This window comes from Spermophilus citellus (assembly GCF_964194105.1).
Source record: "Spermophilus citellus genome assembly, chromosome: 6".
In the NCBI taxonomy this organism is placed as follows: Eukaryota; Metazoa; Chordata; class Mammalia; order Rodentia; family Sciuridae; genus Spermophilus; species Spermophilus citellus.
In genome coordinates this window covers 67,989,782-68,005,367 of record NC_138187.1, presented here as the reverse complement: position 1 = coordinate 68,005,367, position 15,586 = coordinate 67,989,782, and the positions used below count along the sequence as shown (strand labels likewise).

Genomic DNA, 15,586 nt, shown 5'->3' with positions numbered 1-15,586 from the left:
CATTTTTATTTAGTAGTCAGAGGAAACTAAGTTAAACCTTTGGTATAATGGATAATTTAAAGTTTGATAATTAAAATTAAAAGCTGTAGAGCATTGTCTACTGCCTCGACACAGGCCCCAAATCAATGGGCCAATGATCCTGGATTGAAACCTCCAAAACCGATGCCAGTAGGCCAAGTTACAGAAGTTCTGGTGTTGGATGAAATTTGTTATATCTAAGATGTCTGCCAGAATGACTTCAGTACTATCCATCTGCATGCTAAATCACATATTCCCAGTACCCTGAGACCTGACAACTGCCATGACACAACTGAAAAGAACCAAAAAACGAGTGAAAAGAAGTGGTACCCAGATTACCAGAAAATCTTCCCAGCCCTAACCTCATTTCATTTCCCCTGTTATCTCTAGATCCTCAACAGGTAGAGAAATTTATTTGCAAATTTATCTCCCACTTTTTCTATTCTTGGCCAAGAATAAATATTCCTTCACTGCTAAAAATCGAAAACTTTCATTTATTATTATTAGTTATTTATTATTTTTACTTTTTTTTTGTACCAGAGATTGAACCCACTGAACCACATCCCAGCCCTTTTCATTTTTTATTTTGATACAGGCTGGCTTTGAACTTGTGATCCTCCTGCCTCAGCCTCCTGAATTGCTGAGATTACAGTATACCACCATGCCTAGCAAAACCTTCCATTTTTAAGGGCAATTTTTTAAAACATTGGTGTTTCTCCAAGTTTCTTTTAAGACTCTATTATAATGGCAAAATAAAAATAACAAGTATTTATTACTAAAAGTGGTAGATAAGCAGGACAATTACCACCATAATAACAAAGAATGAAAGAAACTGGAAACTAAGCTATTTATTCCTTCTAGAAATAAATTTCTCTTTAAAATGTCTCTTTTTATAGTTTTTATTAGAAATAATATAAATAAAAATAAAATTCAAAAAAAGTCTCACCATGAAGAGAAAAATCACTTTCTGATGCATAATTTTTAAAGTTATTTCTAAATATACTGGTGTGTGTGTGTATATATATATATATATATATATATATATATATTTAATTTTTATTTATATTGAATCATACTATACATAGTCACATAATATGCTAATATCATAGGTATGTTTCCATGACAATAAACATACATTTACCAGAGTAGATAACTGTTGAGAGCCACAGCCGAAGGGGCCCCAGCAAACTTCCAGCTGCCACATCCAGCTAATGTATTTAGTAATATACCATAATATATTTAGTAAATTCCTTATCAGTGGGCTTCTAAATCATTTCAAAACCTTTTCAGTTAAAAAAATATTACTTTACATATTAGCATAAAATTTCTGAACACTTTTTTCTTTTTGTAAATTTTTAGAACTTGCATAACAAAATGGCTATAGCTTTCCAAGACTTTTGCCATAAATTTTCTTTCAGAAAAATACAAATTCTTAGTGAAAATAGAAATATGTGAAAGATTATTCATTTCAGCATCCATTAAGAAATATAGGTATTTCTGTTCCTTAAATTTTTACCAAAATGTTAGGTTTAAAAAAACCTATTCCACTGTTACTTTAAGTTGCATTGATTCAATAATTAGTGAGGTTGAATATATTTGTATGCCTTTATTAGCATTTCTGAATTATGTCTTTCCAATTTGTGTTATTTAAATATTTTAGGCAAAGGATGTCCATATTTCTTATATGTTTGTGAAACATCTCCATATAAAATAAAAATATTTTCCTTTTATCTTTATATCTTGTTTTTTATTATAAAAATTTTTAAATTTATATCAAATTAAATTTATTAACATTATTGTGGGGTATGGTGCTTACTTTAGTCAATACCATTTAGCTGTTATCCAGTGTTTATTCTAATATCTTCATAGTCCATTTATTACTTTTGGATCTTAAAACAATCTGCAATTTATTTTGGTTTTTCATGAAAGAGAAACCTAGCTATTTTCCTTTAATGTTTACTTTGTGTGGCTACTGTATCCTTCTATGAAAACTTCTAATAACTAAAAGTATATAAAATGCTAAATTATTATATTTCTTTGAATTTGTTTCTGAACTTTCCATTCAGTACCAGAACCAGAATCTCAGTGATTTAATTATTACAGATTTATTTATATGTTGATGAGTGAGTCCTCCTTATTTGCTCTTCTTTTGTATAATTACCATTTTCTTATCTCCTTTTATCTTATATTAATTTTTAAATTCAAAAATAATTCTATTTGTATGTAAAAGTAATTGTTTTAAGTTGGTATATCAATTTGGGGTATATGGAAATCAAAATACTAACAATATCAATTTTCTAAAATCCATTATAAATTTTTATTTCTTCACTGTTCATCTGTATCACTGGTAAAGTTCTGTAATTTTTCTTCATATAAAGCTCTCTGCATTGTTTTTTTTAATATGCTATCTTAATATCATGCTATACTAATTTTTATAATTTCTTAATTATAAAGGAATAATTATGTTTAAATAATTTTGGATAAAAATAAAATCTTTTGCTTTATTATTCTCTATTCTAAATCTATCTTATTTTGTCCCAGCCAATTTTTTAATTTATCACTGTTATTTAAATTGTATATTTTTATAAATTTATATAGTATACAAATAATTATATTTTTGTCTATCCATTTATTAAAACATTTGTGGTTTCTTTCATTTCTCATCTTAGTAGCTAGAATTTGAAAATTAGCATGAGAGTAAATATCTTCACTTTACGGAGTTTTATTAAAATGCCTGCAATTTCAAGTATATTTTCTTTGAATTTGAAAGAGATTGCTTTGTTTTATTACTTTTGTTGGGTATGGTGTTGCATGCCTGTAATCCCAGCAGCTAGAGAAGCTGAGGCAGGAGGATTGCAAGTTCAAAGCCGGCCTCAGAAAAAGCAATGTGCTAAACAACATGGTGAGACCTTGTCTCTAAATAAAATAGAAAATGAAGCTGGAGATCTGGCTCACAGATCTCTGGTACCCTCAACCCCTGCCCCCCCCCCAAAAAAAGTATACTTTTTTCTAGTTTACTGATTTTGATAAGAGTGAATATTATATTTTATTAATATATTCACATTGCATAAAGTAGTATTTTAAAATTCATAGAATAATATATAAATCTATTTATTTATAAGGCTGCAATTATTCATTTGAAAAGTTCATTATGAATATGTTCTTCATTTATAATAATTTTCAAGTAACGTGATATCCTCTACCTGTAAAGCCTGTTTTAGTTGTTCCTGAAGAACTCTGTTCTCAGTTTCCAGAGCATCTGCTCGTTTCTAGGAAGTAATAAGAGAAAAAGTTCTTCACATGGGTATTTTTAAATTAATTTTTTTATAATTACTACTTTTCTAAAGTCCATAGAGTCAAAATAATGATTTGAACACACACATTTAACTGCATATTTCTCAGGCACAGATTTGGGTAGATATTAGCTAAAGATTTCCCATAGGCAATAAATTGATCAGAATCTGGTAAATTCGATGTACATTAAACACTTTATTTCTCCTATTCTCTAGACCTGAATATTTAAATAGAAACATTCCAAATGAGTCTTTACACACCACAACATAAAGAGTTCTGGTTTTGTTTGAATGAGTGAGTTCTATTACACATGAAAGATCTCAGAAATTGTCCATCAGATGAAAAATAGAGGAACATATCTAAAGTCCCCAGTTATGCTTCTGGTATGTCAGAACAAGTTTCCACTAAACAAGCCATGCTACAGCTAACAACCATAAACTCTGGACAAAAATGCAAATAAATACTGATGAGCAATCAAGTAGTAGGAGAGTTGAATGGAACGTGATACCTGGAAGAATAGTCCTAGGTAGGATTCAGATTTTTATGATTTTAGCTTGAAAGCAAGCCCTCTTGAAGTCATGCAAGGCATATAATAGCTGAAGAACAATTCAGCTGAGCCCAGTCAATTCAAAAATCAATGAGAAATAATTAACCATTGATGTATTAAATCTCCAACTTTTAGTGTTGTCTGTTATAGAACAATAGATAAAAAACAAACATGTACTTGATCATGAAGAAAATCTTTTAAAACAAGTAGACAGCAATAATTCCATAAAAGAAAAATCAACAATGAGAATGTGAACTAAAAACATTTTGAAACAAAAAACCCTCAAATATCTATGAAATACAAATAAAGTTTTATTCAGTGAAATTTGTATAGTGTTTTGCTTGGATAGTGTGTTACTACTATTAAGTAAAGCTTAAAATAAATGAATTAATTATATAACATAAAACAATGCAAATTATCAAAAAATGAACACTAAACAAAATAAAAAAGTAAAATCAATTTATAAAGATAAAGCTGGAAATAATTAAATAGAAAATAATAACAAGAAAGACAACAATAAAACAACTAAATGAAACCCAAAACTGGTTAACTAAAAACAACTACAGTAGGTAATCCCCTGAGATTTATTTGTTTATTTCCCTAAATAAAAGGGAAAGAAGGGAAGCAAACAAAACAAATATTTTTGTAAATCGAAAAGAAGTGGAAAAACAATATAACTATAGATACAAAAAGAGAACACTAATACAGAGTAAAATTCTAATGAACAAATTTGTAAAAACATTAAGATGGATGAATTTATATCAAAATTTACAAAGACAAATAGATTCATCAATTATCTCAAAATAAATTGAAAGAAGAAGGCTCTCACATTACTTTATAGGTAAATTGTATATAATCTTCAAAGTATTTTTCCCTTTTAAAAAATTTCTTTTTGAATTCTGATTAGAAATGCACTATATTAGTTTTAAATAAAATTAAATCTTCCCATTGGCAATAGTATAAATTTAGATTATAAGTAATGCTATTTATAATTCTATCTTAATAAATTTATATAATTTGGGCTGGAGATGTTTAGCCTGCATAAGAGCCATAAGCTGATTGAAAAATCCAATCTATACTCCAAAATTTATCATTGATATAGTTGGAAGAATAATCTCAATAAAAAATACCAAGTGGCTCATTTCTAATATTCTTCAATACGACCCCATTTCCTACTCAATCAAATTCAAACTACTGATGTCATTAGTAAATGGCACCTATTAGGCTTCCTACTACTATTATGTTTAATTCAAAACTCCTATCAGACTCAAGTACTGAATTTCCCTTAAGTAGTATTGCTACTTTATTTCTATCTTTCCACAGTGTTACTCAAACTACAAATTCTTAGCTACTATGCCATTTATTTTGCTGGACCTAGTTGGAAACATTATGTTTCCCATGCTTATGTTCTACATTTCAGCTTCAAAATCCTTTAGCAACCATAAATTCAGGGGAAAAAATCAGCATTTTTCAGTTCTGTACCTCCTATATAATATATTATGTAAGATACAGGAAATTTATTCAATTTTATGAAGGAAATATAGAATTTAATTAAAGTTACTGTTTACATTTGCATTATAGACTTCACATTTGGGAGTAGATAGTAAAGAGTTTTTGCAGAAAAACAAAGTTCTTGGCACTATGCATAGGATATATATATATATAAAAGTTCTGTCACTTTAGAAAGGTGATGACCCTTGAAAACAATGGGAAGATCACATTTCAATTTGTGCTTGTAATCATTTTAGTGCCACCTACAAAAAGAAAGAGTCCTTAGACTATTTAGTCCAACCAGAGTATACTTGATAATTCTGTACACCTAGTCTATTTATTCCATATCTTTTCTACAAACACGGAATAAAAGTAACTACATCCGGGGTGTGAAAATATGGTGTACATTATTTAACCCATGGAATATTAAAATATGTATAAATATTTCCATTTTCTAAAAGTTTTTATTAAAATTCAATTATCTTTTCTTATCTCCACATGATAAAGCTGCAAATCATCCAATGAGATGTTTGTCTACAATAAATGCACTCTATTTCTCTAACAAATAATCTGAAAATCAAAAGCTAATAGAATAACCTAATATTTGAATATCATTTTATCTAAGCATAATTTTTGTTAGGTGCAACTATGGTTATTGACTGCTAGTCGATAGAGTGTCTTTGATGAATGAGAAAAAGAACTCTTCTTCTAGGCAGATTCAGCTCTAAGCCACAGTGGTAGGGAGGGGTACCAGGAATTGAATTCAGGGGCCCTCAATCACTGAGCCACATCCCTAGCCCTATTTTGTATTTTATTTAGAGACAGGGTCTTATTGAGTTGCTTAGCACCTTGTCATTGCTGACGCTGGCTTTGAACTCACTATCCTACCTCAGCCTCCCAAACTGCTGGAAATACAGGCATGTGCCACCATGCACAATCAGCCTTAAGACTTCTAATATTAATAATCTGATTATTTAAAAAAAATTTTTGAGGCAGGATCTCCCTGTTATTGCCCAGTCTGGTCTCCAATTCAACAACTCAAATGACTTCCTGCCTCAGCATCGTAAGTAGCTGGGACTACAAGTGCATGCTACCATGTACAGCTAATAGATTTTTCTTTCTAAATATAGAAAATACTGTGCTAGCTAAAATAAACCATAGGCAGAATTCAAGGATAGCATCCTGATCTTCAGCAATATGGTAATGCTCTGTATAATCCACTTCCTTTGAAGGTAGGTAGAACCTGTGACTTGCTTCTAGTTAATAGCATATGGGAGTGATGGAATGCTACTCTCTTATGTTATATTATATATCAAGGGTGACGGGATACCACCCCCATGATCAGTTACATTGTACAAGATTCTGAGTTAGCAGACAAAGAGATTCCTAGCTGGCATTTAAAAAAAGCATGATGCTATAATATGACATGCCTTTGGAAAAGTTCATCTAGCTGCGAACTGCAGACTGCCTCTATGAATTGTGTGCCTGAGTTTTACAAATGCAAGGACATAAACTTATAGAGAGTATGTGTTACCTGGACTTGAAACAAACTTTCTTTTACTTTAAGCTGGATTCCTTGAGACAACACCCTGTAATTAAAAATGTTTTAAAATGTAAATAATATTCTAAAATTCATCACTGCTTTGCTTTCTTAAAGAGAATTTTAAAGAATTCCAAATGAATAACAATTTTAAGAATTCTTATTTTTTAAAAGCTACTAAATCAATACAGGTTAAATGATAACAATTTAGTAACACATGTCAGGCTAACTTCTTACTGGTATAATTAAGAATATGAAGAAGGGAGATAAGAGAGAATAAAACATGAAGTGCTGATATTTTCAAAAAATACTGGTCATTTTTTCTTCTCTAAGTCAAAGACAAAAACCTTTTGTCCAGTGAATTTTGTTATGGTTTATATGTGAGGTGTTACCCAAAAGCTCATGCATGGGACAATGCAAGAAAGTTTAGACAAAGTTACTGGGTTATAAGAGATTTATATCAGATTATAAAAGGCTTGACCTAATCAGTGCATTTATCACATGAAAGGGATTGGTGGTAACTGTAGGCACATAGGGGTTAGCTGGAGATTGGTATCAGGGAGCATGCCTTTGGGGTATATATTTTGTCCTTGTTCAGCAGAGTTCTCTCTGCTTCCTGGTTCTATGTTTCCAGCTGCTTTACTCTGCCACTTTTCTGCCACTCACATCATGCCCCAAATAATGGAATCGTCTATCTATGAATTGAGACCTCTGAAACCCTGGGTCTCAAACTTTTACTCCTTAAAATTGTTTTTGTCCTTATTCTTAGTCACAGCAGCAAAAAAAATGACTGAAACAAATTTCTTTTTAGCATTCATGGTACTCTTTAAAAATAAATTCACAGTTTCTTTTCAAAAACTATATTTCTATTTTAAGATGTGAACAAATTAAAAATGGAATGATTATTTTATAATACTAATGAAAACATTCATTTAATAAAGTCATTTTATAATAATCCATATACATAAAAGTTTACTTTTTTAATGTTTCTGGATATTTTAATCATGTTACATTTTTTAAATAGTGGAATGCATTACAATCATAATTATCCATTCACAACACCATTTTTCATAACTCTGTATATAAAGTATGTTCATGCAAAATTATGCCATTATACATAAAAGTTAAATTTTATAAAAATAAATACAAATAAAAACTCCAGTAGAAAATAATAAATTCTGGGGATTTGATTTGGGGATTTAACAAAGTACAAAGCATTAATTAGATGATTTTTCCCATAATCATATCCTGGTCTTTTTATAAAACTATTTCCTAATTTTATATTTTAAAAAACCTGTCGTGTTTATATGACCTTAAATTATTGGTATGTAATAAAAATAAAAATTTCAATTAACAAAGAAGAAAAACATTAGCATGTATCTTTGCCTTACCTTTCTGAATCCTCTGGCTTTTCTTTGTCTTTTTTCTTTTCTATTTTTACAGTTTTCTTTGTTCGATCACTTACATGTTTTTTCTGTGTAATCTTATATAAGCCAGAAATAAATGGTTAAGTACACAAAAAATTGTGGGAAAATATTTGAAAATATAAATTACTAAGGTTTCCATTTTACTCCAAGAGTCACTATACTATGTTTCAAAGAAACTTATTTAAACAGAAGCAAACCAAAATTAGTGATTATAGTTGAACTGTTTGTAATAGTATTTTTGAATACAAAATGTATATAAGTTAATATATATTGAAATAATTTAGTCACCCTGATAAACTACAGTCAGTTTTGTTGTAATGTAGTGTATGACATTCTGAAAATTACTTTACTATGCAAACACATGCAATAAAACCTGCAGGATGTATGGGGAAAATGGGTTAGAAGCACATCATACAGACACCATCAATTATACACTTTGAAAAATAGAAACAGTAGTACTATGCACTTCTATACAGTTAAATGGTTTAGAATAAACATTATAAAAAATATAGTTGGGACTGGGGCTGTAGCTCAGTGGTAGAGTGCCTGCCTAGCACATGTGAGGTACTGGTTTCAATCCTCAGCACCTTAAAAAAATACATAAAGGTATTGTGACCATCTACCAACTAAAAATTTTTAAAAAAAAATATATAGTCTTTTAAAGAAATCCTAATAACAAAATATTTGGGGGTTATATCAGATGTAGTAAAATGTATGAAAACAATAGCATAAAGACTGAGAAGGGCTAACATATTAAAGTTCTTACATGTCAAGTGATTTAATATCACTTGAAGGTAGATTGTGTCAAACACTATAAACCTTAAGGTAACCAATTAAGCCAATAGAAAAGTAATACAGTTCAGGAAGCCATCTGTGAAATACATGAATACATAGAATCACTACTTCTCTGACTGATTAAATTGCTAATCTCCTAGTACTATGTTGGCTTCTTCTTCTAGGAAGGAAGAAATATCAATATCCAACATTAGTGGATTCAATAATATGTTCATCCAACCACACAACTGGTGTTTTTAAGTGGTAAATAAAAATTCACTTCTAATCAATTTGACTTTGTTGTCGATAATTTAAATTTACAAGCTGTATAAAAACAAGAAAATACTTTTTATCCTTGACATTTCTATTCACTGTGCTTGGTATAGTGAACTATGACAAACCATTAGTTAATTGCAGAGGAAATATATAATGCAAGTAAAAGATTCTTGAAAATTCTAACTTACTGATAAATTGATGAAGTTAAATATTTGGCAGATAAATATCTTTCAGAATGTTTTCATAGCATAATTTTTGTTTTGATAATTAATGTGATAATTTAGAAGATAACATTTTATTTTTAAAGTACAACTATTATAATTTTTAATTTTGAAAATATATTATAAAATATTTAAATATCACTTTGATTCCTATCCTGAAATAAGCAGCTTCATTAGGTACTATATGTCAATTTTAGACACTAAAGTTTTACCAACCTCTATATCCTTCAACTTTTGTAGTTCATTTTCCAGCACTGATTTCTCCTCTGATAATAATTCAAAATCATTTTGCATCTGTTTGTACTTCTAAAGAAAAATAATAATAATGAAGACCAAAGTTTTCATTAACTCATTAAAAATAATGAATTATTGCTATTAATCTGTATAACAAAGCTATTATTAAGGTTAATAAAAACTAGGATTGGTAATGAATGAAAATATTCTGAAGACTATATAATATAACATATTAAGATTTCATAAATGAAGTGCTTCTGAGTAATAATAAAGTATAGTAAAATTAAAAGAACATCCCAAAGCTTTCCAGCTTACATTTCCATAGAAAACTTTTGAGTAAAGTGAGCAAACATTGTGTCTCTATTTAGGATAATGTAATACTGGCAATTTCTAGAGGCTATTAAAAACTCATGGACAAGGTGCAATTTCAAATTGAAAGTGACATACTCACAGCTTCTAATAAGCCTTGATCATCTTCAGCTCTGAAAAACATAATATAATATCGTATTATATCTATCAGTAATGTGCTAGACTTTTACATTTATGTTTTTATTTATGTAATACACCTAGATATTTTCTTTGTAAAGAGTTTAAAATAATACAATCAAGGTTAGAATACATTTCTGATTACTACTCCAAAAATCCATTGCTCTACCCAGAGATATTAATGCACGGCTATTATAGTTTCAGAATACATCTACATAACAGTGAATGTACCTATTCAGTTGTATAATTTTATTGCTGGGTTAGAGTTCCATGTCTTTTTTTAAAATACAAATTACCACTCTACATATTACTCCAAATTAATTTTTTCACTTAACATAATGTTTGATATGTAATTTATTAATAAGCAAAGATTTTTCTCATTCTTTTAAAATGCTATTCCATAGCAAAGGTTGCCAAACATTTTTTTGTAAAGAGTCAAACAGTAAATGTTTTAGATTATGAAGGCCTAATGGTATGTACCACAACAATTCAATATGCAAAATCAAATGTAGATGATAAAGAATGAGTGTTGCTGTGTTCCAATAATATTTAATTTATGAAAATAAGCTAAAGGACAGATTTGACTTATGGGTCACCATTTGCTAACATCTATTAAATACTATGAATAAATCATAGATTTTTGACTAAGTTGGAATTTATAACAGCTTTAGTAAGATATAGTTAATATTCCATACAATTCACTTTTTAAAAAAATATATAACTAAATGCCTTTTAATATATTCACCAAGTGGAGCAACCATCGCCACTAATCTAGAAAATTTTAGTTATCAAAAATTAAACTTTATACCCATTAGTACTCATTCTCCATTCCTCCTAGCACAGCCTATATATATAAACCAGTGGTTTGCTTTTTTTATATAAATGTTTCTATTCTGGATAGTTCATATCAATAGAATCATACAACATGTGGTCTTTTGAGACTGGCTTCTTACACTTTGCATGTTTTCAAGGTCAATCTCTGTTGTAGCATATATTAGGACCTTGTTCCTATTTATTGCCCAATAATAATCTAGTGTGTGAATAGCCCACATTTTAATCTCCCAAATCCTCAGCTTATGAACATTTCAATTATTTCCCCTTTTAAACTCTTATGAACTATGACATTATGAGCATTCATGTACAAGTTTTTGTATGACTATGTTTTCATTTTCCTCAAATACAAACCTAGAAATAGAATTCCTGGGTCATATGTTACCTCTGTATTCAGCATTATGAGGAAGTGACAATTTAAAAAAAAAAAACATTTTCTAAAGTGAATGCTCCATTTAAATTCCTACCAGAAATGTCTGTGGGTCCTACATACTTGCTAACAGTCGCTATTTGTCTTTTAAGCCATCCTCATGTATATGAAGTAATATCTCATTATCACTTTGCTTTTCAATTTCCTAATGACTAATGAAGTTAAAAATATTCTACAAGTTTATCAACTATTTGTATTTCTCCTTTGAAGAAATATCTATTCAATTCCTTACCTATTTACATTTTTATTATTGAGGTGTGTTTTATATATGAATCCAATGCATACTGTTTGAATACATAAACTTTCTATGAGTTGTTTTATCATTCTTTTATATATTGAATATATAAAGAATCCTCTGTTAGAAGAATAGCTAGCAAAGATTTTCTCCATTGTGTAGAATTCTCTTCACATTCCTAATTTTTTCCTTGCTGTACATCCCATTTATTAATTCTTGACATTATTTCCTGAGCTTTATATGTCCTATTGAGAAAGTCATTGCCTATGTCTATATGTTGGATTATAGATCCTACATTTTCCTCTAAAGTTGATCTAATTCCCAGGTATTTGATCCACTTTGAGTTCATTTTTGTGGAGGGTGAGAGATAAGGGTCTAGTTTCATTTTTCTACATATGAATAATCAGTTGTCACAGTACCATTTATTAAAAACTCTGTTTTTCTCTAATTTATGTTTTTGGTACCTTTGTCAAGGATCAGGTGACTGTAGATGTGTGGGTTTGTCTCTGTGTCTTCCATTCCTTACCACTAATCTATGTGCCTGTTTTTATGCCAGTGCCATTGGAATTGATTTGCTCTTATTTTTCAAGGGCCTTGAGATGCAACATTAGGTTGTTTATTTGAGATCATTGTAGTTTTCTTATGTAAGTGCTCATAACTGTAAACTGTCTTCTTAGAACTGCCTTCATAGTGTTCCAGAGGTTGTGATATATTGTATCACTATTCTCATTTGAGTCCAAGGATTTTAAAATTTCTCCTTTAACTTCTTCAATCACCCATCCATCATTCAAAAGTGTACTATTCAGTTCCTTAGCCCATTTACTGATTGAATTATTTGTTTTGTTTTGTTTTGTTTAAGTTTTTTGATTCTTTATATATACTGGAGATTAGTGCTCTATCAAATGTGCATGTGGTAAAATTTTCTCCCATTCTGTAGGCTCTCTCTTCACCTCATTGATTGTTTCTTTTGCTTAGAAGAAGCTTTTCAATTTGAATCCATCCAATTTATTGATTCTTGATTTTACTTCTTGTGTTTTAGAAGTCTTGTTAAGGAAGTCAGATCCTAAGCTGACATGCTAAATATTTGGGCCTATTTTTCTTCTGTTGGGCTCAGGGTCTCTGGTCTAATTCCTAGGTCCTTGATCTGCTTTGAGTTGAGTTTTGTGCATGGTGAGAGATAGTGGTTGGATTTCAGTTTGCTACATATGGATTTCCAGTTTTCCTGGCACCATTTGTTGAAGAGGCTATCTTTTCTCCAATGTATGTTTTTGGATCCTTGATCTAATATAAGTTAACAGTAATTATATGGGTTTGTCTCTGTGTCTTCTATTCTGTACCATTGGTCTACAAGTCTATTTTGGTGCCAATACCATCCTGTTTTTGTTACTATTGCTCTGTAGTATAGTTTAAGGCCTGGTAGAATGATGCCACTTGATAAGGATCTCTTCTTGCTAAGGAACACTTTGGCTATTCTGAGTCTCTTATTTTTCCAGATGAATTTCATGATTGCCTTTTCTATTTCTATGAGGAATGTCATTGAGATTTTGATTTGAATTGCATTAACTCTCTATAGTGCTTTGGTAATTCAGTCATTTCTCAGAATAAGATATGCAGTCGATCAACAAATATATGAAAAAATGTTCAACATCTCTAGCAATTAGAGATATGCAAATCAAAACTACTCTTAAGATTTTTTTCAATCCAGTCAGAATGGCAGTTATTAAGAATACAAACAACAATAACTATTGGCGATGAAGTGAAGGGAAAAGGAACATTCTTACATTGCTGGTGGACTGAAAATTGGTGCAACCAATCTGGAAAGCAATATTAAGTTTCCTTAGAAAATCTGGAATGGAACCACCACTTGATCCACCTATCCCTCTCCTCATCGAGCTTATACCCACAGGACTTAAAAACAACTTACTACAGTGACGCAGCCACATCAACGTTTATAGCAGCACAATTCACAATAGCTAAATTCTGGAACCAAACTAAATGCCCTTCAATAGATGAATGGATCTTTATCTTGATCTGTGATATATACACACAATGAACTATTACTCAGCATTAAAACAGAATAAAATCATGACATCTGCAGGTAAATGGATGAAGTTGGGGAATAAGTGAAGTAAGCCAATCCTAAAAAAAAAAAAAAAAAAAGGCTGAATGTTTTCTCTGATAAATGGATGCTGATCCATAATGGGGAAGAGGGGGAGCATGGGAGGAATAGAGGACCTTTGATAGGGCCAGGGGAAGGGAGGAAAATGAGGGGGAAAGGGGTAGAAAAGATGGTGGAATGATATAGATATCATTATCCTAGGTACATGTATGAAGACAAATGGAGTACAACCAGAGTAAAAAAAAAATTGTATTCCATATGTGTACTATAAATTGAAATGTATTCTGCTATCATGTATAACAAATATATGAATAAATAATTTTTAAAAAAAGTGTATTATTCAATTTCCCAGTGTTCATATAGTTTCTGTAGGGTTTTGTTCTGTTGATTTCCGATTTCATTCCATTATGATCTGATAAGATTCAAGAAATTTTATCAATTGTTTTATACTTGCTATGAGTTGATTTGTAGTTTAAAATATGGTCTTTTTGCAAGAAGACTATGAGCCATTGTGAGAAAAAGAGTATTCAGGTGTTGTTTAATAAAATATTCTATAGATGTCTGTTAGGTCCTTTTTATTTGTCATATTTTTCAGGTCCAAAGAGCCTTTACTTAGTTTATGTCTGGATGCCTATCACATGGTTAGAAAGGTGTATTGAAATCACCCAGTATTATTGTCCTGGCATCTACCTGACACTTCAATTTGAGTAGTGTCTCTTTTATGTAAGTAGTTGCACCCATGTTTGGAGCATATTTTTTATTTTTATTATTATTATTATTTCTTGTTAGATTGTTCCTTTTGCAAGTATCAAGTGACCTTCCTTGTCTCTTCTTATTAATTTTGGTTTGAAGTCTTCTTTTGTCAGATGTGAGAGCAGTTACTCTTGCTTGTTTGGGGGTTCCATTTAGATTGTATATTAATTTCCAGTCTTTTATTTACACCTGTGCCTATCTTGCCTGTAAGGTGTATATCTTGCAAAAAACATAAGTTGAATCTTTTAAATTTATTCTGCCAATCTATGTCTTTTCATTTGAGAGTTGTGACCATTTACATTCAATGTTATTACAGATGTGTATATTAATTCTTGCCATTTTGATTTAATTATAATGTTTAATTTGGTTTTGTTTCTCATTTGCTTAGCTACTTTTCAAATGAGGTTTGTTTATTTATGAGCTCTTCTGTTTTCTTCTATGTGGAGTATTTCATTAATTAAGCTCTGTAGTGCCAGTTTAGTTGTCATGAATTCTTTTAATTTCTGCTTATCTTGGAATGTTTTTATTTCCTCTTTGATTTTTAAGAATAGCATTGCTGGATATAGCAGTCTTGGTAGACAGTTATTTTCTTTCATCACATCATTCCAAGTCCTTCTGGCTTTTAGAGTTTGTGCTGAGAAATCAGAAGTAATTTTGATTGACTTGACTATAAATGTGACATGATGTTATCCCTGGAGGTTTTAAAAATTCTATTCTAGTTCTAGTTCTGTATATTAGTCATTTTAATTATAATGTGTCATGGAGAGGTTTTTTTGTTGCTCTTGGCTGTTGTGAATGTCTCCTGTATTTGGATGTCCATCACATTCTGAAAGTTGGAAAGATTTTCCATGAAGAATTTATCAATTCCCTTAGCCTGCATCTTACAACTATCTTCAACTCCACTGATTCT

The 15,586-nt window shown here is 30.2% G+C and overlaps 1 protein-coding gene across 1 annotated transcript in view; it reads right to left on the bottom strand.

Moving 5' to 3' along the window:
• Positions 1–15,586, bottom strand: part of LOC308651248 (coiled-coil domain-containing protein 7-like) — a gene marked incomplete at its 3' end in the record, with an annotated part of 163,719 nt that overhangs the window by 58,740 nt on the left and 89,393 nt on the right. Inside the window, exons 12-16 of the mRNA XM_081298187.1 lie at positions 10,274–10,304; positions 9,805–9,894; positions 8,282–8,373; positions 6,885–6,939; positions 3,222–3,287 (exon numbers count right to left, since the gene is read on the bottom strand). Coding sequence (XP_081154313.1) covers positions 3,222–3,287; positions 6,885–6,939; positions 8,282–8,373; positions 9,805–9,894; positions 10,274–10,304 — 334 coding nt within the window. The remainder of the gene's footprint in view (positions 1–3,221; positions 3,288–6,884; positions 6,940–8,281; positions 8,374–9,804; positions 9,895–10,273; positions 10,305–15,586) is intronic.